Here is a 27751-nt window from a genome sequence, read left to right as displayed (position 1 = left end):
CATGGACTGTAGCTTCTGTCCATGGGATTTCCCAGGCAAGAATACTGGAGTGGGTAGCCATTCCCTTCTTCAGGGGATCTTCCTGACCCAGGGATGGAACCACAGTCTCTGGCATTGCAGGCAGATTCTTTTTTGTCTGAGCCACCAGAGAAGCCTAACATTAACATATTTATATAAATTAGACTGATAATAGCTAGCCTGCCTGGTTTGCAAGGAATAAAGGTGGAAATATATATGAATATATCTTGTAAATCACAGAAGATTTTAAGTATTAACATTGTTTTTTGATTAAGTTAGTCATTGGAAATTCCATTATTTTTCATTTATAAATAACAGTTGTCCAATGTCAGCAGCTTTTTGAAAGCTGTGCTCTTTAAACTTTGGTTGAGATATATAGGGAGCTTTCCTAATGTATCAGAAGATCAGTTCTGTCTCAGTATTCTGAATATTTGCCATAAAGCAAAATAAAATATCTCGCCTTAATGACACTGTGAAAAGTTTCAGGTGTCACTTTTTTATTCAAATAAAAAAAGATAAAGTTGAAAGTATTTATTTTCTTCCTTTTAGTAGACATAGCATTCATAGCGGAAGCATTTTGGCCTTTGGAGATGAAGGACTCCAGATGGTTGTAATCCTGTGTTGAGAGAGGGGAAAGTAAGACCAAGAGTTATCTTTTTAAGTCAGAGTGCAGATGAGAAAGGGTGGTTAGATTTTAAGTTAAGATGATGTTAATAATGATAAAATAATTGGTTTAGAAAAGTAAGAACCATGCAAACGTCTGACTGTTCCTATGAGGACTGAAAGATACCATCATCTGCTCTGCCCAATACCACCCTCCAATACCACCCTGCAAAACTCATTTGCTGTTTTGCTCAGCATTCCCAGGTAATGACTGAGACAAAAGTGGGATTTCCTATTTCCTAGGAAAGGGTCAGAAATATCTTCTGACAGGAACAGGATGCATAAAAATATCTTAGGAGAGCACCAATTGTTTAGAGATTTCTAGCTTGTGTTTGGAGCTGCAGCAGAGGTGCTCAGAGCACCAGAAGCTCTGTGCAATCAGCAGTACACAGTGACTCTGAGGCAGGTGTGTGTAACACTGAGATACTGCCTAGGAAGCACTGATTTGAATGAGATTTTGGGCAACATTTTGGAGATCTGTCATGATTTAGAATATCAGCTTGGAAGCCCCCAGTATGATGATTCTCAAACATTGTGGCGGAAAGAATTTCCTTTTTCTCTTTCTACATGAGGGAAATCTCATATAGAATTCACCTATGAAACTGATTAAAAAGATACACTGGTTAAAGGAAGCAGAGCCCCTGCCTCTTGCTGCTCACACTCCCACACCCCAAGCTGTACCTGAGGCAGGACATTTCCATGAAGCCTCAGTTTGAAAGCTGCTGATTTAGTAGGTCTTGTGTTAAAAGGTCTCTAAAGAGATTTTTTTTTTCCTATGATGTATTTACAGTTCTACAATTGTATTGCAATAATACAGTACAATTCTACAGTAGCACCTCTGACTCCTCTGTCATCCTTGCTCTCCAAAACATGGCAAGTCATCTAATAAAATCTCTGCAATGATCCCAGCATCTGTTTCCTCTGTTGCAGACCATGGCCACCATCTAAATCCAGACCCTTCTTACACTCTCGTGGACAATTACCAATACATGATATAAGTTACTCTGGTTCCAGGCTCCCTGTTGCCTACTGCCTTATCCATCCAATAGCTCCTTTCCAGATTGATGTTGATGAATTCTCATTGAGCTTCTTTATGCTTTGAAATCTTCAGTGACTCCTTGTTGTCCAGTCCCACCAATTTGGACTATCTCCCTTTTCAGAAGAACCTTGTGTCTTTTTGATCTTTATTTATCTGATCCCCTCAGCTTGAATTTTCCTCAGTCTTAAAGACTCAACTTAAATGTCACCTGTTCCATGAAGTCACCTATGAACTTCCCACTGGAAGTGAATATTCCTTCTAAACCCTCCTAAATAAGAGTTTTGATAACATACCAATTTAGTTGTCGTACACGATTAGTTACTTGTTTTATCTCTTTGATTGTGTTCTATGTATCCTTGTAGCATACAAAGCAACTTGCTGAGGTAGTAGGTACCTTTTGAAAATAATGAAACAAAAACATTGATGCTGATCAATCAGGTGTCTCTGGACACCTAAGGAATACAAAGTGGCAGTATAGGACTGAATATACTGCTCTTCATATTTCAAAATATCTAATAAAATTAATTGTGACATGCTCATAGAAACATACAACTGAACTAAAATGCTAAATTTTTGTGTTTGTTTTGCTTTTGGCTGAAGTTAATACAGAGTGATAACATATTATTTTATCAGAAGCTCTGTTTTGCTGTTATAAATTACTGTGCCTCATTAAAAACTAAGATACTGCATAACATACTTCCCTTGGTAGGTGTTATTGACTCAGTTATGTGTACTGCTCCCTGCCCTACCCCCATCCAATTCATATGTTAAAGTTCTGTGCATGATATCAATGTATTTGGATGGAGTGCATATAAAGAGGTAATAAAGGTTGAGTGAGATCATAAGGATAAGTCCTTAATCTGATAGAACTGGTGTTTCTATGAAAGAGGATGATCTCTCTCTCTCTCTCTCTGTATGTGCACAGAATAAAGGCCATGTGAGGACTCAGAGAGAGGATGGTCACTTACAAGTCAGGAAGAGAGCTCTCACCAGAAACCAATCCTGACAACTTGATTCCAGACTGCTAGGCTCCAGAAAGATGAGAAAATAAATTTCTATTGTTTAAATCTCCCAGTCTGTGCAATAACATCATGGCAGCCCAAGCAAACTACTCCAGTGAGCAAAGCAGCTCCAAACCAGAGACTAGAGGAGCAGGAGAAGCAGTAGAGATTCTTGGGCCTGACAGTCTGGGGAAGCACTGCTCTGACACCTTCCTTTCTCCAAGGTTAACAACAGACCCCACAAGTGACTACTCGCAGAGCTGTCCTGGTTCAGGAGGGCAGAGACTACCTGGGTGTGTTCCAGACGGAGTCACTGATGCCTGGCCTGGTTCCTCTCAGCTCTCAGCCACTTTGAGCTGAATGAGTAACTCACTTATTTCAGACATGTTATTTTATTAATATATAGTGCTTGAAAATTTCTAGGAAAGAAGTTAACAGCCTATATGTCTTTTAGGTCTGACTTGAAACCTGCAGTTTTTAAGCTCCCTTTCTTTCCATTCTGTCATTTATAGAGAAAAAAATTTAAAGATAAACAGTTTCTAAGCCTTTACTCAGTTTTCGTATAGTGGACATACTTTGTCTAATCATTTCCCCTGAGACTTTGCCTTTACTACAGTTCAAGTTCTTTCTTTAGCTTTCTATCAAGTTCTTTCAAGTTATAGGTTCCTAATGTAAACTCAGGATTCCACTGAAGCGACTAATGTTTAGCTTAGGTGGAGATAAATAAATACATACACATTCAGATATTATGTCAATCTTTAAGGTTCTTCTGCCCAAAGAAGAACCTCCCATTGTTATTGAGATGATAGAGTGAGTTTACTCTGGAACTTGAAAAACAAGTCAAAGTATAAACATACCACTAATTTAATGTTCTTTAAATAAACTCATCAGCTACTAAGACCACTCTGGCATTCCTGGATGATACCGGGGACCCTTGTTAGCTGAGCGACTGTAAGAGACTCTGAGATTTAGAAACAGATGTTAGAGGATATTTACAAGACAAAAGCTTGGAGTCAGATTCCCGGACTCAATTTTTTATTCAGCTTCTATATGACTCAGTTTCCTCATCTGTAGACTAGTGCTAACAGTAGTAACTTCCTCCTTATGTATGATCAAAACTAATAATAGAGTGTCTCAAACAATGCCTAGGACACAGCAAGTGCTAAGCAGGTGCTTAGGCATTAAAAGAATGACAGCTGTTCTGTAAGGTTGTTATAAAAGGGCTGAGGCTGCCTCAGGGAGACCTGGAATCATCCAGGAGGATGGGGACTACTCCACTGATGCAGGAAGAGACAGAGACTCTGTCTCAAGAGCACTTTCCTGCAGATCTCAGCCCCCTCTAGAAAAGTGCTAGCTTGAGGACTGCTGCTGCTGCTGCTAAGTCGCTTCAGTCGTGTCCGACTCTGTGAGACCCCATAGATGGCAGCCCACCAGGCTCCTCCGTCCCTGGGACTAGCCTTGGCAATTTTCATTTTGGGAAACTAGCTCTTCCAAATCTCGTTAGTATCTTTCTAGTTTATATCAGAGACCATACTCCTCCCCAAAGTCACATCATCCTCCCTATAGAAAGGCTCCCTTATTAGTAAAAGAAACATTATAATCCCACTATTTTGAGTCTGGCAACACCCTGTTTTCCAGAAGATTCCATGAGTAAATTCTCCCCATCTCCACTCCCTTCCTCTGAAGGACACAGAGTCTCCAGTGGTCCTGTTCCTAGGCTGCGTGTGCTGGGAGCAGGAGAGAGTAGAAACCTTCCCTATCATTTCATGCCTTTTGTGACATCCCCATCCTGAACACCTACTATGTGCTCACCAGGCTTTTAGGAAGTGATGTGACCATCTCAGCTCCTCCAGATGCCTCGAAGCAGCAGTTTTCTTTGAAGATTGAATTTTATTCTAAAGTGCACCTTTCCAGGTCAGGCACTAGTACTGGGGTGAAACTGTAAGCTCTCTCACTAGCCTTTTGCAGCCATGATTTAGTTTTATATTTTAGGCCTCTTTGTAATTACATCAAAAACACTTCCTTTTCTGGATTCTCAATTTCCTGAAGTCCATTAAAGTCTAAACCCAGCTGCATTTTTGAGACTAGCGGTTCTCACCCTTTAACGTTCCTGTGAACAACCTGGGCATCTGGTAGAAAATGCAGATTCTGATTCTTGAGTGGGTCCTGGGAGTCTGCATGCCCAACACCGGCCCATGTGTGGCTGGCGCTGCCGTCCTTGGGCCACGTTTGGTGTCTCCATGACGTCGACTCCTCCTCCACATAGTCATTCACGCTTCTGAGCAATTCTGATACACTGACAATTCTGACTTCCAGAAAGGTCCTTTCAAAAAATATTTGCTTCCAAATGTTGAGTTCTGATTTCTGCCCAGGCTAGAAAGGGCTATCAAATTAGGCTTCCTCTTTCCTTATCATAAAGGCTCAGTTGGCAGCAATGATACTGTGTCTATTATAATACAGTGATTTCAGTTGATGTTTATGATGAGTCAGTAATCTCTCACTGGCTCTTCCTTCCTTTTGCAGAGTGAAAAGACAGTCTCCTCTCTGGACCTTCTGCCACAGGTCATTTAAGTGTTAGAAGACACATGGACATGAGTTCCCATGTCCCTCATCTTGTCTATTGTCATACTTCCTGTTTTCCCATGTGGAGCTTAATGCTTAGAATCACCCTGAAGGGTCTGCAGGGGCAGACAGCAGTATCCAGGAACCCCGATGTGGGAGACTGTAAAGGTTCACTGGCTACACTTAGGTCTCTCTCCTGGATACTGGCTGGGAAACTCCTGGGTGAGTCACCTTGGAAAGGCTCATGTCCATGGCTGGGCCAGTGCTCTGTTCTGCATTCCGTCCTCAGCCCTGCCCCTGGGGTTCTGAGGAAGCAGGAACAAGGACTCTGTTAAACCATTCCCATCCACCCTCTTCACCAGATCAGGACCCCATGTTTCCCTCAGGCTCGGATACTACACCTTTGGGTTCTCACTAGGACAGAAGCTGGACTCTGAGTGATTCTGTTCCTTAAGGTGGCTTCTCTTTAATAGTTTATAATTTGATCTGTTTATTAGACAATTATAGAACTTTGTTGGCTACATTAACCTTGACTTTGTTTTATTCTTTTCAAGTCATCCCGGGAGGTGAAGGGTCTTGTTCAGGTTCCTTTAACTGATAAGTGTGATATGATGGTTAGTGGCATGGCCAAAAACCAGAACAGTTAGTTCCAGACTCACAGTTCAGTGCTTTTTCCCACTCTACTCAATTCTGGGAGACTTTCCTACTGATAATTCAACTTAAGGTTAACTAGAGACAGTAAAGAGTGAAGTGGTAGTATATTGCATGCATGTCTGCTTAGTCATGTCTAACTCTTTGCAACCCTATGGACTGTAGCCCACTAGGCTCTTCTGTCCATGGGATTCTTCAGGTGAAAATACTGGAGTGGGTTGCCATTTCCTCTTCCCAGGATAGTATATTAGAAGTAAACAGTTTTTTTCTTAAAGATATCTATATCTATCTATCTATCTATCTCAGTTCAGTTCAGTCACTCAGTCGTGTCTGACTCTTTGCGACCCCATGAATCACAGCACACCAGGCCTCCCTGTCCATCACCAACTCCCAGAGTTCACTCAGATTCACGTCCATCGAGTCAGTGATGCCATCCAGCCATCTCATCCTCTGTTGTCCCCTTCTCCTCCTGCCCCCAATCCCTCCCAGCATCAGAGTCTTTTCCAATGAGTCAACTCTTCGCATGAGGTGGCCAAAGTACTGGAGCTTCAGCTTTAGCATCATTGCTTCCAAAGAAATCCCAGGGCCAGTCTCCTTCAGAATGGACTGGTTGGATCTCCTTGCAGTCCAAGGGACTCTCAAGAGTCTTCTCCAACACCACAGTTCAAAAGCATCAAATCTGTGGCACTCAGCCTTCTTCACAGTCCAACTCTCACATCCATACATGACTACTGGAAAACCATAGCCTTGACTAGACGGACCTTAGTTGGCAAAGTAATGTCTCTGCTTTTGAATATACTGTCTAGGTTGGTCATAACTTTTCTTCCAAGGAATAAGCGTCTTTTAATTTCATGGCTGCAGTCACCATCTGCAGTGATTTTGGAGCCCAAAAAAATAAAGTTTGACACTGTTTCCACTGTTTCCCCATCTATTTCCCATATATATATATATATATATGTATGTATGTATGTGTATGTATATATGTATATATTATTGCTATTGTTTAGTCACTAAATCATGTCTGACTCTCTTGTGATCCTATGGACTATAGCCCTCCAAGCTCCTCTGTTCATGGGATTTCCCAGACAAGAATATTGGTGTGGATTGCCATTTCCTTCTCCAGGGGCTTCCTGACCCAGGGATCAAACCTGTGTCTCCTGCATTGGCAGGCAGATTCTTTACCACCAGGGCTCAGTGGTAAAGAATCCACCTGCAATGTGGGAGACCTGGGTCCTATCCCTGGGTCGGGAAGATCCCTTGGAGGAGGGCATGGCAACCCACTCCAGTATTCTTGACTGGAAAATCCCCATAGAGGAACTTGGCGGGCTATAGTCCATGGGGTTGCAAAGAGTCAGACATGACTGAGTGACTAAGCACAGCACACATATATAAAACACTTAATGATCCCCAGTTCTAAAGCTAACGATGATTAAGTCCCTTGAAACAATTTGAAAGAAAATAAGGCTGGAAGTCAGAAGACATGGTTCCTGGCACTGCTGCTTGTGAGCTCTGTGTCCTTGAGTGAAGCACCTCAACCCCTCTAAGACTCAACTTCCTTACCTATAAAATGAGAGGGTTTGAATCCCTAAACTCCCCTTCCAGATCTAATATCCTGTGATCCCTTTGATTTTATGGTTCCCACTGCAAGGTCCAACAGAGTTACACATCCAGTGATAACCACCCACGGGCTGGCATTCAAACAGGTCTCCTCTATGCTGAATTCTGTGCTGCAGTAGAGGCTTCAGGGCTTGTCTCTGGTTTAAGTTGCATTTCAAGGTGTCTGCTGGCATTAATCACAACAGACAATAATTCCAAGGGAACAATATAGAATGAGGCAATCATTCATGCACCACAAAGAACCACTGGCCGGTCTCCAGGCATTCAGACTCAGTTCAGCCTCCAAATAACAGGCACTTAGCACCTCACCTGTGACCTGGGGATTGACAGAATCACAGATGACAGAACTGCTCTGCTGTTCCAGGACTAATGGCATACCGACAGGAAGAGACGTTACACTTAGGGCACACTTAGCTTGTCAAATTATAGCACTGTTTATCAAAGGGTAGCATACATAGTGGGACTGTGAACCTTGAAAGGCACTACAGAATACTTCTGCTATGGAAGAAGAAGCCAGCCATGATTTTAAACCCTGATTTTGCTCTGGCTCTTGTTGTGATTCTAAATGGTTCTACAGCCCTGGCATCCCACAATACAAGGCTTTGCTAGACATTTGTCTTGCCTTCTGCTGGTATCTATAAAATGCATTCCTTTGGTCCCACATTTAGCTTTTTAGAGCTGCTCAGTGCAGGGTGCCATGCTGTAGTTCGTAAATAGACAACAGTATAGCATGTAACAGTGAATTTAAGTGAAGACATCTTTGATCTCTAGACATCCCGATTTCCTTTAAAGCAGCCATGCCACTCCATGTAATGGAGGGCATAATTTCAAAATAAATATTAATATATAGAGTCTGCACTGTGCTTGAGAGTCCTGTTAGCTGTAGAATGCAGCACGGATCACTGCTCTAGTCTCCAAGAGACTTGGGCTAATGCAGCTTTTAATGTTATGGGATTTCTCCAACTCATTGGTTCCCATGGAGTCATAAACGTTGATACTTGACTCCATTTAGGTAAACACTAGAATCTCTAGCTTCCAACAAAACACAAGACACAAACTAAGAAATTCCTGGAAGTGAAAAGAGGGCCATATTGCATGTTACTCAAAGTACAGCTGACCACTCCTCTCTTGTTTTTTTTTTAAAGAATTTTTTCTTCGTGTATTTTTTTTTCTTTATGTACAGGATTTGGGCTTTAATATGGACATTTTCCCACTACCATTCATCTTCGGAATGCTGTTTTCCCCAAGTTTCTCAGGATAAAAAGACTCAGATTCAGAGCTGAACTGCTGGCAGCTGAATTTCATTAAGACTTTGATGAGAAACTTAAGTTGGAATTACAAACATCTGTGGTTAAACTTCCCTTTAGTAAACCATTTCCCAGAATTTAACTGTACCACACTAGGAGCAAAAAGAAAAACAGCTGAAAAAAGAATTCTGCTCTTTGGCAAATGCTGGAGTAGATACTTAAATATTCTTCTATGTGATGACTATATCTCAGTCAAGTAGCAGATTACCTGCTTTAGAAAACACGTAAGTAATTGTTTGGAAATGCTAAGTTTTGGAACTCAGAGCATGTGCTAAAGATCTGATTTTAATGGTTTCTAATCCATCAAATGTCTCAGAATTATGTCTGGCCAAAATTATATGGTTACTTTGAGCAAGGAAAAACTCCATTCCTAAAGGAGAGGAGTATTTGGCATTATATGTTTAAGGAAATTATAACAAGTCAGATTTGAGAATTTAATTGTGAATGGGGGGTAAAAAGTTATAGTCCTTGTCATATCAAATTTACTGCATTTTTTCTTTTTGTTTAACTTTTTTGAGATTTTGAAAAACTCATTCATTTCTCTTAACTACTCAGATTCCTGGGGAAAGGTTATGTTTAAAGAACCATTAGGGATACAATGATCATAATAATTAAGCTAGTTTCCTTCTCCGATGTTGAATAATCAATAAATTTGTAAGCAAAATTTGAGGGTAATCAAATATACAGAATAAATAAAAATTCAGATGAAAATAAGCAAATACTACAAACATAAATTTGCAGGTAGATAAAAACAGATAGTGGAAGAAAGAGGGTGAGGCGGGAAGGAGAGAAGAGAGAATGAGGGCAAACTTTGAGTTAGGCAGCTTATATACATAATTTCACTTAAATTTCACAAATAAGGCAAATACATTTGTACTCATTTTAAACCAAACAAACCAAGCCTCTGAGCTAATCTGCCTAAAAGTCAAACAGCTAGAAAGCAGGGGAGCTAGATTCCTACCACATCTGTCTGGCCAGATGTGCACATCACGCCTTTGTTGAAAGGTGAATTTCAAATATAAAGCAGAGGACTGCAAATAAACAGTCTTCAGGCTGAACTGGACCATCAGATATGCTTCCCTCAGGGCATTAAAAAACTGAGTCAGCAATTTCACTGAAGAATCCAGATTCTATCTTGTTAATCACAGAGGTGGGTGCCCCCAGAAGAGGCACGCTTCCTCTGCTGTTTCTTGGGCCCCATCACTCACAGGACATGTTCCTTTCACTGCCCAGTTGTTTTTTGCTTGGCCTCTATAAAAATCTGAGCTTCAAAACTTTCTCTGTTCTATAGGATCAGCAATTCTGTTTCTAGGTATATACCCAAAAGAACTGAAAGAAGAAACTCAAGTGGATAATTGTAGACCAATGTTCATAGCAAAACTTTTCATAGCAGCCAAAAGGTAGAAACAACTCAATGTCCACCAACAGGTAAGCGGATAAACAAAATGCAATATATACATAGAATAGAATATCATTCAGCCTTAAAAAGGAATGAAATTTGGACACATGCTACAAAATGGATGAGCCTTGAACACGTTATAGTGAGTGCAGTAAGGCAAATAAGAGAAGACAAGTAGATTCCACTTCTATGAGATACCTACAGTAGAATGGTGGCTGCCAGGGCCTTGGGAAAAGGCTAATGGGAATTATTGTTTAATGTACACAGTGCTGAGTTTCAGTTGGGAAGATGAAAAAGCTTTAAGATGGATAGTGGTGATGATGGATGGCAATGGATGATGATGAATGGTGAATGTACCCAATGTCATTTAAAAATGGTTAAAATAGTAAATTTTGTATATATTTTACCACAATTAAAAATTTTTCTTCTGGTTAAATCTGAGAACTCTAGAATCACAGCAAATGGAATTCTCTATTTTTCAGCAATCTTATAATAAATTCTGTGATATAGGCCATGTAATTTATGCTACTCATCTAGCAGGTTAGGTGTCAGTTGCTCAGTCATGTCTGACTCTGCAACCCCATGGACTGTAGCCTGCCAGGCTCCTCTGTCCATGGAGTTCTCCAGGCAAGAATACTGGAGTGGGTTGCCATTTCCTTCTCCAGGGGATCTTTCCCACCCAGGGATTGAACCCAGGTCTCCCGTATTGCAAGCAGATTCTTTACCATCTGAGAGCCACCAGGGAAGCCCTGCATAAATGGTCTTTGAATGGGATTTTATATATCTTCATTTTATTCCCAAACTTCGATGAAAATTATTTCCACATATAGTTCTATTTACCTAGCCACATTTTCCTAGATACTCTTGCAAAGTTGAATTACTTTCATAAACTCCTTCCTAGCTGTGCCACTTACCAGGTAGGATGCCTGGGCAAATGCTCTGTGCCTCAGTTTCCATGTTTGTAAAATGAGATGATAACTATGCCAGTCTATTGAACTGTTATGAGGGTTAAAGGAAATAACTCATGGCAAGGGCTTAGACCAGTGTCCGACACATGGGAAATACTCAATGAATGTCATCTATAGGCCATGGTATTACCATTATTACTGTTGTTGTTGTTACTATATTCCAGTTCTTCTAAAATAATGTTTCCTACAAGCCTTGTTCAGTGTTTGATGAGTGGCTGTGCTCTGCTCTCCTACCCCAGGAGTAGTACTTTTTTCTATATTACCCCCATGGCATTAGTGATAGTCATTCTTACAGAACATGAATTCATTCTGCTTTATATAGTGGCTATGTATATATCTTTCTATCTTAGATTGCTTACTCCTTGAGGGTTGGAATGCGACTGCTTTTTTTGTGTGTCCCTCCTGGCCCTTGCTTTATTGCTGTTTACATGGCTGAACTCAAAACCTCCACTTTGGAGGCTATTGAATGAAATAGGCTTCCCAGGTGGCACAGTGATAGTGAATCTGCCTGCCAAATGCAGGAGATGCAAGAGACGCAAGTTTGATCCCTGGGTTGGGATGATCCTCTGGAGTAGGAAACAGCCACCCATTCCAGTATTCTTGCCTGGGAAATTCCATGGACAGAGGAGCCTGGTGGGCTACAGTCCATGGGGTCACAGAGCGTCAGATAGAGTCAGACCAACAGAGCACACACACATAAGTGAATGAAATAATGATGGCACACCAGGGTGGATGTGAGGGTGTCAAATTACCAACCACACTGTCCAAGAGCAGTGCAGACCAGTGACTGGAAGTCTTAGTGTGATTCTACAGAGCCTCTTTCAAAGTCTGGGAGCAAGATAAGGAAAAGGAAAGCAGATAGAGAAAGAGATCTAAGCTGTCTTTTAATAAACATACTGCAGTCCTTTAGTGGCCAGGCACCTATGTGTTGGAGTACAGGATCACAAATAGACCATGAAAGGGAGTCTAGAAGAAAAGTACATCAGAGTGAGTCTCCTTCATAGTGCTTGTATTTTAGCGAGCAGGTTTGTCTCACGCAAGGTATACTTGTACATGCCGTTCATGGGGCACTGATTTTCTTGGAGGGAAGCTAAGAGCAGCAGCAGCAAAACCCAGGCAGGTTATTAGGAGATAAACTCCTGTTTGCCTCTCTCAGAGAAGTTTGCTCAATATTGTCAATTATTTCCTTTATTTTCTCAATAACCTACCAAAGGCAGTAACAGTGCTGTGGCCCTCCACCACTTCACACTTTGCCCCTCCAGCGGAGTCCCCATTCTCCTTCTGAGTCTCTGGGTGGCTTCTTTCCAGCCACAAAGAATATAGACAAACAAATGGCGATATTAAGTAAAACAGCACCATAAAGTCCTGAGAAATATGCCCAACTGATAGTTTCTTTTAATCAACCTCTAACCTAGTGTTTGTGACCTTGTTTAACTCCTGCTTCTTTCTGATAGACAAGAATGTCACGCTGTCCAAGGACACTTTGACACCCTCCTCTGGGGATGTTACTCTCTCTGTCCCTGCATCCCCGCCCGTTCTTCTGTGTCTCCATACTGGCCACAAAGATTCGTGCCTAGTTTCAATTGTGCCTATTATTCACTTGTATAATACAATTAAGACTTTGTTTTCCTAAATGTGGAATATTAGGATACTAAATCTACTTTATGACACACCCTAGTTTCCCCTTTCCCCACCCCTACCTACTGAAAATCATTGTTATCACCATACACTCAGGAAAAATGGACTCAGTAAATTATCTGCTTATATAAAAAAAACAAAGCTAGTGTTTTCCTCACCTAGATAGTGAGGAAATCCTGCCGACTAGCACAGAGTTACACATGGGTGCTCCTCTTTTCACACTCTCTGCATCCTGGGGGAAGCTTGTGCTTATTTTAGAAGGGAGGGAGGGGCCTTCCTTTTTGGTCAGCCGGTGCATCCTATCCTTTCCCTCACTGCACATTTAGTGCATCTGTGCACCAGTGTGCCTTCCTCTGTGCTGAGGGTGGAGGGCTCAGGGGTAGAGAAGATGTCAGTCCTGCTATGGAGGAGCCTGGGGGAGCCTTACAAAGACTACCAGCCTAGCACCTCCCATTGCTCCATGCTTGCCTTAATATTTTTCTTCCTTCCCTTTGAAGGCAAATTGAGGAATAACCATTTATATATATATACACACATATATACACACACACACGTATATATCCAATTCAAATAAAATGAATGTATTTTTAGAATATCCTTCCATCCACTTCTTGAACCCCCCACAAATAATGTTCTGTATGAACCCATGTTCTCTTTCTATAGATGAAAATATAGCCTCCTGAACCAATTCATCAGAGTGGCTGTACCATGTTATTAAATCTCCAGAATGTATTTGATTTCAGGTCTCCTTCCTGGCTATAAAGAGCATGGGAAACCCGACTGGTGGGGCACTGGGATCGCTGTGGGACCACAGGCTGACTGGAGGCATTATGTGAAACTATGCAGTGGGAACATAATTATCCCAATCCCACCCTTGCTACATCATATACTTTGAATGACTAATAGCTTCTTTCTCTTTCCCTAAACCAAAAACCTCAGTGGGCATTCTGAACCTATTAGTCTCTGACAGTATTACAAATTTAACTCACTACAGGACATTCTTTTTGACTGAAAATATACAGACAAGCAATATTAAGTAGAATAGCAGCATAAAAATAAACTTCTGAGAAATATTCCCAAATAAGGGTTTCCTTCAGTCCAATTATCCATGTATTCCTCATAATAATAATAAAGACAACACTTAGGATGTATAAAGCATTTACACTGTCAGTCACTGTGTTAAGCCGTCTATGTATTTTATCTAATTTCATCACAGTTAGTATATGAAGTATGATGTAGACATCAGTAACTTCTCTAAGCCTCAGTTTCTTTATCTGCAAGTTGGGCATCTGTAGTTTGCCCAAGGTAAGGAGCACAGAAGCTAAAATTTGAGCTTGGGACCATCAGACTGCAAAGCCTGCAATCAAAAACTCTGATGTGCTGACTTCATATTATTTCACTGGGTATGTGAGGGGATAAGAAATTGTTTGGGATTTCAGCAATAAATTTAAGGTTCCCTAAAAATAAAATAATGATTTTCTTACTTTTTGTGAGAGGAGAATTACAAAACGTTATGTGCGCCTATCTTTTTAGAATTAGCAGGTAAAAATACAGAATGCCCAGATAAACTGAATTTCAGATCAACAATGAAAAATCTTTTTCGCATAAATACGTCTCATGAAATATTTGAGACATAACTAAAAATCTATTCGTTGTTTTTCTGAAATTAAAATTTAATTGGGTGTCCTGTATTCTATCTGGCATTCCTACTCTTAAGCCAAGCATTTCATCCTGGAACTTTCCACACGCAAAGCAACAGGTGGAGATAATGCTTCCTGAGGGGTTGATTCCAAGCCTGTAGAGAAGTGAAGCCTTCCCACTGTGTGGAGCGTCTCCTGATCTGGCTTCTTTCTGCATCTGAGTACAAAGTTGACTAGAAGGCATGCCTCTCTTTCTCATGGGGATTACATTTCACACCACAATAGGGGTTGGTATGCTCTGGCCCTACCCATTCTCCCCTCATTTTAGGGTGTGGGTAGAGCTCACTCCTGGAGAAGGACCATCTTCACGCAGCATATCTTATCAGTAGTAATTAATAAAGCTACAGTTATACTAACAGTTAGTAGGACTAGTAGCAATAATCCAGACGTCAGTGCTGTTAGCAATGGTGTCAATCCATGTAATAGCTTTGGTTCTACAGTGGCTGTAACCATAGCTATAGGGTGTGTGTATGTGTGTCTTCTTAGGTCAACTGCTCTTTCTTCTCCCATGAACTTAGGTGACTTCATTTTCCTCCTACTTAGCATCCCCCATGCACTGGACATGCTATTGTCTGTCTTGGCTCAAGGGGCTCTTAAACCACTTACTCTGTATCCATCTTCCTTTACCCAATTTCTACACTTTGGTTATGTTTTCAGTATAAATGCTATTGCAAGGAATTCAAACAACAGCTCTTTGACTATCATCAATAGCATATATTCATCATTTCTATATTTGGTTGGGGCTTGACTTTCATCATGACCTCTTGTTTCTTGAATATAGGGGCGCCTGTCTATTTAAGGTATTTGCTCTGCAGTTTCCTAACAGCTTCTTTAGTGCCCTCACCCACCCCTCACCCTCCCCTGTTGCAGAGGACCTTCTGGTTAATTTGTGACCAAAAGATTGGCTGCGCACGGCTGTTCCCACTGTCCTAATATCACGGAGAGGAGGAGCAGGAAGGCAGTGACAGGGCATACACATTATGTGGTGTGACTTGACAAAAATGACTCTACTGGAACATACAAATGGCAGAAAGCCACAGAAGTGCCGCTGTGGCCCTAGGTGAGAGTCTAGCCTACTGACTCAGAGTATTTAGGACACATGCCCTTTTGCCAGCTCGAACAAGGACGTGTTCCAAAGTCTCCGCTCTCAACTCGCAAAGTCCAAATCTAAAGTACAAAGTAAAGCTCTTTATTTCAAGTTTCTGAACTGACCTAGTGCAGGTGAAACTCTCAAGGCGGGTGGAAAAGAGAAGGCGGGGGAGGGGAGCAGCGAGTGTGGCACACGCAGCACGGGGCGCAGGTGCCCCAGGAGGGTGGCAACGGCGGGGGCACTGTACCTTGGCAGCAGGCGGCAGGCTTCCGGGAGCCACGCGGGGCTCGCTGGTCTCAGGCGGGTCTAGTCGGCCGAACGCTGAGCTCCCTTCCATGTCAAAAGGGAAGGCGCTGCCGTCCCCAGACGCGGCGCGGGAGCAGGCGGCACCGCAGAGGAGCCACAGGGTCAGGACTGCGCACCAGGCTGAGCTCAAAGCCATCTCTCCGCTGACATCCGACAGGGCTCGTCCAGGGGCTCGGCCAGCCTTAGTCCTTGCCAGCCCCCGCTGTGATGCGGTGGTGCCTCGCTTATGGTACCTTCTCTGCGTCTGCGGTATCCAGATGTGGAAACTCAGGGCAGCCCCGGGAGCAACTTGGTAGAAAAAGGGAGAGTGAGAGAGTAAGCTAGAGCCGGCCTCCCTCCCTGCCTCCCTCTCTCTTCGTTCTCTCTCCCCTCTGTTTCCCTCTCTCACTTTCTCTCTCTCTCCCCAGAGACACTGACTAAAGAATGTACAGATGTATGAAGCTAAAGCTCAGCATCAAGCGGCGGATGGGTTTGGGACGAGCCCCGGGAGCGCAGGCCACCTCCTGTCCCCGGCGGTCGGGAGGGGACTAAGGGCTGCGCTGCCCTGGCTCCCTTCCCACACCCATTCTTACCACTCCCTTTTTACCTTCTCTTCCAGGACCTCCCCCTCCAAGCTGGTCTTTCAGGCACTCTGGCTGGGCCTTTCCTGGCGTCCTCCCCTCCCCTCTCAGTTTGGAGCCCCTCCAAGTGCCCCAGATGAATATTCAGCTTTTGTAATTGCTTCCTCACTTCTCTTATTTATTTAGCTAAGGTGCCGGATGTCTTATCTATATTTATGCAGATCTTTTATGTGGCCCCGCTGGTTTGCAGGAAAGTGGGTGGGAAAGGGATTCGGGCTGGAGCCAGAGGTGGATACTCTCAGATGGCAGGGGAGAGGGCACCCCCTTCCTTGGGCAGCTTTCTCCTTTTCTAGAGAGAGGCTGCTGCGGTCTTTGTGCTCATACCTTCCCTGGAGACTGGCTGGCCACCCTCTTCCTCCTGACAGTCCTCACCCAGAGGGCTTGGGAAAAGAATATCTTTCACTCCAGCACTGGAAAATGACTTCATTACTCAAATGCATGAACTTTTATTTACAAAGAACATCTTGTTTTCCTCCTAAAGCGGTGCTTTGTAAGGGGCCAGAAACAAGGCTTGCAGTGTATGAGCCTGTCAAATATACTGCCTACAGCCCGACCTCTTCCTCTTGGCCTGTAATCTCATGCCTACTACATCTGTCTGTCATGTAACCTTTACAAGACTTTGGGGTGAAGTTGAGCTACAATTATGTTGGGGTACCCATGTGGATGGGTCAGTGGCCACTACAGCTGAGATACCTTGCATTCATGGACTTTATAAGGAGCTTTAAACATTCCCATGAGACTCAAACATGTCTTAAAAAGGATTAGATGAGACACTCATACAATGACACTTAAGTAAGTTCTGAGGTGTTTGAAATCACTCACAGTTGTGGAATAAAAAATTTCAATAAACCTAACTGTTAGCTCTATTTATAGGACAAAAATCATTTTATCTAAGAATATACAAAGCAGCCATTTATTTTGCACCTATCATATGCCAGATACTTTGCATGTGTAATTTGTAAGCCTCACAGCATTTTTGCAAAATAGGACTATTATTTCTTTTTTATAGAATTAAAAAGGGAGGTTCTGAAAGATTAGGACATTTGCCCATCACACAGCTGATAGAAAGCTGGACTCGGTTCTCACTGATTCCAAAACTATCTTTCACGTTTATACCACACTGAAACTTGCAAAGTAAAGGCCACAAATTCAGAGACAGAAGAGATGACATGCCCATTTTTTTGGAGTACCTTCTAGGTGTCAAAAAGTTTACATTATCTAATTTATTTCCATCTTCACTATAATGAGGTAAGTATTGTTATATACATTTGGTGATAGGTATGCGGTAAAAGTACTACTAGAACAGGTAAATCTGATGCCAAGGTCATTGATTTTTCAACAACAAAATGGTATAGTGCAAAAGTACGAAAGCTGGAAGAAGCAAAAAACTTTCATCTATCTCAAAGTATCTGTAATGTTTTCATTTTAAGATATAAAAATAGTATTGTAATGAACCATTAAGCTAATTTACGATCATCTTCTTCTACATAAGCTGCTTAACTTGCTAAATTAAGCAAAAGAACTTAAGAATATATATTTGGTTTGGTTGGTTCTTCAAGAAATTTATATTGGAAGACAAGATGACCAGACTCTAAAGAGGAAAAACTTGATGCTCAAATATCCTGTCCCACTCTCACTTTTAAAAAAACTTTCAATAATAATAATAATTATTATTGTTACTATTATTTATGTACATATAATATTCTGACTTCAGACATAGACCTCATCAGTACAAAGAAGCTGTTCACATTTGTTTCCTGAAGGATTATGTCCTGTCCTTCGTTTAATGTCAATTAACTGCACACTTTTAATTTTATTCAGAGTCTCTTTTTCCTGTTTGCCAGGTAGTGTTCAGATTCTCTGAGAGGCCTGAGCAGTGGGGGTAGAAATACATTTATTCAAGACATATGAGCTTTTAATTTTTTCCTAAATGTGTACTTCTAACTCTTCCTCCTCATCTTCTTTCTACAGATACTACTATTATTTTTGAGACAAAGCAAGTAATACACAGGAACATGGGTTTTGTATGAAAGGAAATAGGCTTCAAATCCTAGGTTTGTTTACAGTGGTTCTGGGAGCTTGACAGAACTTGGTCTCTCTGAATGTCAGTTTCCTCATCTGTAAAATGGGATCATGATGCTGCTTTTGCTGAGTAATAAATGAAATAATGTGACTAAAGCACTAACACAGCCTGGCATATAGTTAGTGCTCAGTATTTAGTATTTAACTACACTGTGTTTTAAAGTCTTAAAAAAGAATAGAATCTTTATTTTTAAAGAGAAAAAATAACTATGTTTATTTATCCTGTGACCTGAGTAACCTTCCATTTGCTGAAAATAGCGGTTCACATTTCTGGTTGCTGCTTGGGACTTCCCTGTATAACCATGAATGAGGCAGTCGTGAATCTTAGAGTGACAGAGCAGGCAGGAGCGGAGGGAGACTGGCTAACTATTTTATGGTGAATGGGAAGGCAGGAGAACAAAGGTAATCATCACCAAAGGCCCACCTCAAGACCATCAAAGGCCTGAGAGAGGGAGAATTTTATTTCTGCTAACACTGCACCTGGGGAGTGTCTCCAGTGTGACTGCTCTCTTATCAGACTCTGCCTGCCTCCCTCTCCAGGCACTCAGCAAGTACCACACGTCCACTCTCTCTTTTGGGACTCCTACCTGCCCTGCGGTGGAGGGGGGGCTGCTCTGGCATTCCCAATGCACAGAAGGGAGCACAACACTGGGATAGGCTAGCAGGTTAAATGGGGCTTCCCTGGTGGCTCAGAGGGTAAAGAATCCACCTGCAACGCAGGAGACCTGGGTTCAATCCCTGGGTTGGGGAGATCCCCTGGAGAAGGGAATGACTACGTACTCCAGTATTCTTGCCTGGAGAATTCCACGGACAGAGGAGCCTGGCAGGCTACAGTTCATGGGGTCGAAAAGAGTCAGACCCAACTGAGCGACTAACACTTCCACTGCTGCTGCTGCTAAGTCGCTTCAGTCGTGTCTGACTCTGTGTGACCCCAGAGATGGCAGCCTACCAGGCTCTTCTGACCCTGGGATTCTCCAGGCAAGAACACTGGAGTGGGTTGCCATTTCCTTCTTCAATGCATGAGAGTGAAAAGTGAAAGTGAAGTTGCTCAGTCGTGTCTGACTCTTCGCGATCCCATGGACTGCAGCCCACCAGGCTCCTCCATCCATGGGATTTTCCAGGCATGAGTACTGGAGTGGGGTGCCATTGCCTTCTCCAAACTTTCACTAGATGATGTTAAATGGCAAGGACATTAGGCTGGTTAGTGCAGGATGAGGGCCCCATGCCTTCTGATTCCTAGACCAATCCTTTCCCAACCAGACCAAGCTATTTTTAGTTCTGGCAGCAGCAGATCTGGTGGTTTGGAGGCTTTATCAACAGAGGGTTCTGGAATTCTCTTCTGAGTCCCCTACTACAGTTATCAACAGATAAATATCAGGGCTGCTCACTCCCTTCAGCACTTGGTTGTTGGGCCTGTCCATAGCGTCCAAGGATCTAGCGAGGGTGTTGTTAATGAATCCCATGTGCCCTTCTACAAATAGAAAGTCATGTCAGATGCTATTTTGGATTTTTAAGTGCTAATCTTGGACATAATTAGGCAGAGGATTGTGGTGGGGACTGTGTACTAGTGACAATTTTGTGATGAGATTGGTTAGAGAAGCAAGCATGAATTCTCCCTGCCGTGTGGTCTCTAATGGAGAGTCAAGTGGTAGGAAGGTAAGGAAGGAGGTGGGGCGGGGGAGGGTGCGGGGGGGGGGTCTCTTTTCCTGTTGTCTCCTCTCTGGTCATGAGTCTCTTTTGTGAGCAACTCTGGTGGGAATTTAGGCCACCTGAGGAGAAGAAACAGCAAGAGTTCTGGGACAGGATGGGGCTTCTAAAAGTGGTTCTTTACCCATCAGTTTGTTCAGGCTTTTGTTCAGGATGTAGGTAATACGTGGTCTCTGTGCTTCGTCTCCTGACTCTGATGGTTGTCACAGCCCCATCTGGCTTTAGCATGTGCCACCTGCATCCTCTCCATCCATTATCTGCTTAATGTATTCATTAATTTGCTTATTTATTTAATCAGCATTTATCGAACACTTCTATGTGGCATGTGAGATGCTGAGGGTAAAGTAATAAAAACATGATCCTGTCTCCCAAGGAATCCAGAGTCTGGTGGGACAGACCACATGTAAACCCTTGTAAGGAATAAAAGGTGATTACCAGGAATAGAAAGCAGAAGTCCAGATATCCTGATAATTAAGTATCTATATGGGCTTCCCTAGTGGCTCAGTAGTAAAGAATCCATCTGCCAGGTAGGAGACACGGGTTTGATCCCTGGGTTGGAAAGATACCCTAGAGAAGGAAATAACAACCCTCTCCAGTATTCTTGCTTGGGGAATCCCGTGGACAGAGGAGCCTGGAGGGCTGCAGTCCATGGGGTTGCAAAAGAGCTGGCCACAACTGAGTGACTAAACAACATCAAAGTATCTATATAGAACAAGCCCTTTACTGGGACTTGGCTAGGGAGGGTGGGCAAAGGCTGCAGAAGGGGGAAACAGTGCATCTCAACTGTGGAGAGGAGGGGAAGAATGGTGGTCCAATGGGAGAACTATATATGTAGACGACAAACGCATCAGGGCCCCAATGCCACAGGAGGGTGAGAAGACCATGGGATATCCAAAGGCTCTTTGAGTCCCCATCTTCACAAGGCATAGTTATGCATGGCCTTCAGGGAGGTGAGATTCCATGGACGGAGGAGCCTGGTAGGCTGCAGTCCATGGGGTCGCTAAGAGTCTGGCACGACTGAGTGATTTCACTTTCACTTTTCACTTTTATGCATTGGAGAAGGAAATGGCAACCCACTCCAGTGTTCTTGCCTGGAGAATCCCAGGGAAGCCTGGTGGGCTGCCGTCTATGGAGTTGCACAGAGTCGGAGACGACTGAAGCTACTTAGCAGCAGCAGCAGCAGCAGCAGCAGGGACGTGAGAGGGAGCCCTGTAAGGAGGGAGAAAGGGCTTCCCAGCCTCCTACTCGCTTCTTGGTGCAATAGAAGGATCCTTCCCAAATGCAGATTTGAAGACTGGGGAGCTGTTCTCAGTTACACCGAAGTCCTGCTCAATAGCTTGAGAAAACTTTTGGGAGGAACAACTTTGAACAGAAAAAAAAAGTTTTTTTTGTTTTTTTCTTTTAATTGTGGTGAGAACATGAGCCCTACCCTCTTAACCAGCTCTGAAGGGCACAGCATGGCATTTATCTATGGGAAAGAACCACTGGTAAAAGCTCCATCCTCTCCCAGCACTCTTGCTGTTGCTCTTCCTCAGGTGGCCTGAACTCCCACTGGAATCATTAGAAGAGGCGATGCGTGACTGGAGAGGAGAGTGCGCGCGGAAGAGTCCTCTTCAACCTTAACTTCCTGCCGCTTGATGGTCAGCTGGAAATCTCATACTTGCTTCTCTGACCAATCCCATCATAAAATTGTGATCCATTTTCTCAAGTTAAGAAATTTAAGCCCGGAAATGACTTACTCATGTTGGCATTTAAAGAATTTTTGAAGTACCAAATATATTCAGTTCAGATCAGTCGCTCAGTTGTGTCCGACTCTTTGCAGCCCCATGAACCGCAGCAAGCCAGGCCTCCCTGTCCATCACCAGCTGCTGGAGTCTACCCAGGCCCATGTCCATTGAGTCAGTGATGCCATCCAACCATCTCATCTTCTATTGTCCCCTTTCTCCTCCTGCTTTCAATCTTTCCCAGCATCGGGGTCTTTTCAAATGAGTCAGCTCTTCACATCAGGTGGCCAAAGTATTGGAGTTTCAGCTTCAAAAACGAAATATATTAAGTATAGTAAAATATAGTATAATTACAGTAGAATAGGAAATTATAGATATCCAGCAAGAAGGAAGTGAGGGGCAACCAGGAATCATACCACTCTGGGGCAATGACTGACAACACTGAAAATGCACATGCCTTCAGGCTTCTGTTGCATTTATGTTAATGAATTCCATCATCCTTATATTTTAAGCATTCCATTATATATATTTTTGTGTATGTAAAACATATTTTAATATATGTCCATTTTAAAGATTCCATCTACTTTTTTCTTATAGAAATGAATCAAACTGTGTATATTTTTTCTCCATGTCATATCACTTAACTCCAGCGTTACTGTGTATAGCTCACAGTGTTCAGATCGGCATTTTAGGAAGATTGGCTATTGTGTATAAGTGCTATGCTGAGGGACCAGTAGGAGGCTAGGAAGTCCTTTCTTTTCACAGTGGCTCCATCAGCCTCAAGGGCAGGGACTGTACCCATGAAGAAGGGGCTCAGAGAGCATTTGAGAATGATAATAGCAATGAGGATGTCCTGATCCAAGCCTGATGGAGAAAGGGGTGAAACCAACAGATGAGATAGAATGGTCTTAATGAGGACTATCGATCGCCTCTGCTGTGGCCTTCCTTTAGGTCTGCTGGAATAATTACTTCATCAGGCTAAAGGGAAGTGACGGATGCTCTGTGGTAATGTAATCAACTGAGTAGGGAGGCATCAGCATCCATTAACTCAGGGATGAGATCAATAGAAAACAGGAGCACCAGAGACTTGACAATGAAATTATACAATTAAGGAGGATTGGGCAGCATTCCAAAGAGAAGGTCTGAGAAAAGGGCTTTATGTGTCCTTGCACATACCCCACCCCCAGCACCACAAAGGGAAGAGAAGACTCTTTAAGAGGAGGCTTGCTGTATGATGGGTGTATAAGCAGGGCAGAGGGCTAAAATGTGTTCTAACCTGCTTTGTGTGAGCAGCTGCAGACTAGGCTGTAAGATGCTAACTCACATGTTTTATAGTCTTGCTCCGCATCCCTTGCATTATTCTCCAGAAAGTACATGCTGGACATGCTCACCTTGGGAAATCAACAGACTTTGGAAAACAAGTTTCAAATAGGGAGCACGTAACCATAAGAATGCCTTATATTTCCACAGTGTTTTATAGTCTGGAACTGAAGTACAGTTTTTGCTCCTCTAACAAATGAGAAACTGATCTGGTTCTGAAAGTTCAAATGTGCAGATTCTGACATTTAGAAGAAAGATTCTCAAGACAGTGTCCACTATATCTGTTAGGTGACCTACAGCCTTTGAAAATTTAACACTCTAAATGAGATTTATTCATCACCTAGTTATTCAACACATATTTTTGAATGTCTACTTCAAAAACGGCACTTTTATAGGCTCTGGAATAGAGTAAATGAGAATCAGATCAAAATTTCTGCCTTCGTGAAGTTTATATTCTTACTGAGGGAAGGTTAGGAGAAAGAGAATAAACAAGCAAGAGAAATACATATATGTATGAAATCCATTATGTCAAGTAGTAAGTGCTATGGATAAGAATAAAATGCTGTGGGATAGAGATTGAAGGCTGCAGAGCACGGAAAATGTGGGCCTTGTTGAGGAAGAGGTAGAATAAAGTGATTGAGGTAAAGAGAAGTTGGAGATGAAGTCAGAAAGGCAGGGGGCCATGTGGGGTAGATTACGCAGGACCTTTGAGATCATTGTAAAGACCCTGGCTTCTGCCTTGAGTGAAATGGGAAGTATCTGGGAGTTCTGTACAGAAGTGATGTGATTTCATGAAAGAGATGAGGGAAGGAGTAGGGAGACTATTCAGAGGCTTTTGCAACAGTACAGGTGAGAGATGATGGTGGCTTGGTCCACAGTATTAGCATTAGATGTGAAGAGTCATGAGATTCTGGATTTATTTGAATGTAGAACTAATGAAATTTGCTGGATATGAGAAATGAGAGTAAGAAAGGACTCAAGGCTGAGGTCCATACTTTTGGCCTGAGCAGACTTAAATGACTGATTTGCCATTACTAACATGGAAAGGAAAATTGAAGGTGTAAGTTGGTAACAGAGATGATGAAAAGTTCAGTTTGGAGCAAGTTTTTTTTTTCTGTGTGTGAAATGCCTCATATAAAATTCTTATACTGTATTCCTTCCTGTTTTAAAGACTTGTTTTTAAGACATTATAAATTCATAATACATCATGCACAAACTGTGTTTTTACTTGGGATCTACAAACCATTGTGGGTCATACTGTGGATAATACTAGGGACAACCTTATAGTCTAGTAAGGGAGATTTGTAGCATGTAGGTAACAGTAGGTGGTCAAGGTGGGTGCAAATCCATTGCTTTAAGCGGGAAGGGAACCCTTTGAGCTCAGTTAAGAGAAGGCATTATAGATTTGTGCCGGATCTCCACAAAGATATAGGAATTATCCCATGGACGGAGGAGCCCGGTAGGCTACAGTCCATGGGGTCGCAAAGAGTCGGACACGACTGAGCGACTTCACCTTCAAGATTGGTGGGTGAAGGACATGGAGCAGGGAATGCCATGCAAATGGAACAGTGTAGACATAGGAATAGAAAAGTGAAGACACATGCTGTTCACGCGAGGGCAAGGGCAAAGGCAGACTGGCTGAGTCACTGTGAGAAGTTCATTTGGGTGGATAATGGGAGACAGTATGGAATGGACAAGTATGGACCTGAGAGTTAGTTTACTACTAGGGGAGAGAGAGGCTCACAGGCGAGTTAACCATGTGGAGAGAGCGCTGAAGTGGAGAGACTGGAGCCTGGGGGATGAGTTGGGAGATTGTTGCAGTAGCAGTCTAGGCTTCAGGTGACACAAAGAAAAATGTTTATGAACTGTCACTGTGTCTCCCAAACGTAACTCCCCATCTCTGGGTCAATCCAGTTGCACCACAGCCATCTCAATTTGTAAAACCAATTTTTCCTTGAAACTGAGCTGAATTTCAAGTCAGCCCCCCCCCGTACCCTTTCCCCAACACTTCACCCTTGAAGGGAATGGATAGGCTGGGAAAGAAAACAATGTTTGATACTTGCCAACACATACCATCATGAGCTTGCCAGGCAACAACACGTTCTCCTCTTCTAGCGGAAGGTAATTCAGCCAGCTTGACAGTAATTCCTTAAGATAGCTTCTATCCATCATATACTTCATACTTAAGTAAAGTTGATTAATTACTGACCCTGGCTTTGCTTTGACTATTTCAACTACTTCCAAATAACTACTGATAGTTTTCTCCTTTCTTCTCTCTCATTCTTGCTTTCTTTTCTTCTCCTTTTTTTTTTTTTTGGTCTTCATTTGTTTTCTCAAATATCCTACACTGTCTTTAATTACATTTACCTAAAGTTTAGTACATATTGGGGCTTCCCAGGTGGTGCAGTGTTGAAGAATTCTCCTGCCAATGCAGGAGACACAAGAGACTCAGGTTCTATCCCTGGGTCAGGAAGACCCGCCCTGGAGTAGGAAATGGCAACACACTTCCGTATTCTTGCCTGGAAAATTCCATGGACAGAGGAGCCTGACAGGCTATAGTCCATGGGCTTGCAAAGAGTCAGGCACGACTGAGTGAGCACACACATGCGCAAGTACATATTTCCTTTAATAAAAAGATAATCTTTCCTATTAAATCAACTCCCAAGGCTTCTGATACAAAGAAAAGGATTCTGATTTTAAAAAGTAGGAATTTAAGAACTGTGATTTTTGAAAGAGACTGTAATGAGTGTATCAGTGAGAAATAGATCACTAGCAGAGCAGCCACGTTATTCTCTAGAAGGAGACAACAGGAAAGCAAACAAGGTGTATATTGGTTTTCCATGAGCTTGTCAGTTTGGAGACATTTATTAGAAGAGGATTTAGATGTATTTGTTAAAAACCCAGTCTGTAGATTCACACACTTGCCAGCTGTGTGATCTTGGGAAGTTATTTCATTCTCGAAGCCTCAGCTGCCACATCTGTAAAATGGGGAGTGTACCTATTTCATAGAGTTTTTGTGATGGTAAAAATAGGATAATGTGTATAAATTGCCCAGAGTGATGCCTGGCAATAGTGAGCACTCAATAAATTCTAGCTGCTATTATTACTACTAATTTAGTATTGTTACTACGGTTATATGAATACTGTGTTCTGGAGAAAACTAGAAAACAGAGAGATAGGTTAATGATGACAAAGTTAATAGAATTCTCTGTTATCTATAGCAACTCAGTAACTATTTTTCACTTTTAGTCATTTTAATGTTCAGAAGCTGTAGCTTAATTATAGATGCTTTATTATCAATATGGTACCTAATATTTGTCAACATTTTTTGTGGAGCCTGCTACTCCGTCTATCACGTGGCTGTGGTCACACTGTCAATCTGAGATAACATCTAGCTCTTCATTGTAGGTCCCTTCTTACTCCTTGGCACCATCCAGATAACTCATGGCTTCAACTACTTCATTCTTAATTACTTGACTCTTTCAGTCCAAAGTGATTTTATTATGAATCATGCCTTTAATGGACTCAGTTCTCTATTTGAATTTTCATTTGTTGACTCAGATATAGTAAAACTCCATATGAATAAGTTCCTAGAAGTAAACAGGCTTTTCTAGGGGACTAAGCAACCCACTCCAGTACTCTTGCCTAGAGAATCCGATGGGGGAGAGGAGCCTGGCGGGCTGCAGTCCACAGAGTCACAAAGAACTGGACACAACTGAAGCAACTTAGCACAACACAGCACACAGACCATAATTTAAGGGATGGTTTCCTGTCTAGTATTCTCAGGCACTCAAATTCAGACTCTATAATTACTAAAATGTTTTAGAATTATGACATTTTACATAGGACTTCATTTCTCTTCATTTTGAGTAAGCAGAATGCTGACACTTACACTATCCCAAATAACTTTCCTGACAACTCTGTGGAGTCAGCACCATTATCCAACTTGAAACTGAGAGAAAGGAAAACATCAGGCAGTAGTAGACCAAGACGCAAAGGCTGCTTTTCAAGTTCTCTGCCTGGTGTGATCTCTTCCTATGGGATTGGAGAGAAGGAATGCATGTATGCAAGGAGACATATTTCATCATTAAACAACTGAACAAAAATGAAGTCTTATTTTCTCTTTCTTTGTGAACTGGGCTATCTGAGCACAATTTAAGGGCTAGGTTTATCATGGCCCAGGCTTGTATTCTAAGGGAAGAAATCTGGGTGAAAATGATTGTATACTAAAGACCTTGAAACAAGCAGTTCTTCCAGCTATCTGGGCGTTTCCATGGTGGCTCAGATGGTAAAGAATCTGCCTGCAATACAGGGAGACCCAGGTTTGATCCCTGGGTCA

At 42.4% G+C, this 27751-nt stretch overlaps 1 protein-coding gene, 1 long non-coding RNA gene and 1 other non-coding gene across 9 annotated transcripts in view; 2 read left to right on the top strand and 1 right to left on the bottom strand.

Moving 5' to 3' along the window:
- The window catches only part of LAMA4 (laminin subunit alpha 4), a 144687-nt gene extending 128095 nt beyond the window's left edge, over nt 1-16592 (bottom strand). For 2 of the 7 annotated variants that reach the window (XM_042253295.2, XM_060419476.1), the window contains exons 1-2: nt 16546-16592; nt 15901-16247 (exon numbers count right to left, since the gene is read on the bottom strand). In XM_042253295.2, the coding sequence (XP_042109229.1) occupies nt 15901-16095 (195 nt within the window). In that variant the 5' untranslated portion in view covers nt 16096-16247; nt 16546-16592. Of the gene's footprint in view, nt 1-15900; nt 16489-16545 lie in introns of those variants that run through there. The other 5 variants (XM_012182564.5, XM_060419475.1, XM_042253296.2 and 2 more) reach the window with 3 other exon arrangements.
- The window catches only part of LOC105615954 (uncharacterized), a 102941-nt gene continuing 84126 nt past the window's right edge, over nt 8937-27751 (top strand). Inside the window, exons 1-2 of the transcript XR_003590210.3 lie at nt 8937-9082; nt 10150-10286. This is a non-coding gene — a transcript (uncharacterized LOC105615954). The remainder of the gene's footprint in view (nt 9083-10149; nt 10287-27751) is intronic.
- Nucleotides 20234-22164, top strand: LOC114116063 (uncharacterized). The gene is made up of 2 exons (XR_003590110.2): nt 20234-20317; nt 21904-22164. It is a non-coding gene; the product is annotated as an uncharacterized LOC114116063 (long non-coding RNA).

The sequence above is a fragment of the Ovis aries genome, chromosome 8, assembly GCF_016772045.2.
Source record: "Ovis aries strain OAR_USU_Benz2616 breed Rambouillet chromosome 8, ARS-UI_Ramb_v3.0, whole genome shotgun sequence".
Classification (NCBI taxonomy): Eukaryota; Metazoa; Chordata; class Mammalia; order Artiodactyla; family Bovidae; genus Ovis; species Ovis aries.
The sequence above is the reverse complement of the archived record's forward strand: the minus strand, read 5'-3'. Positions and strand labels throughout refer to the sequence as shown.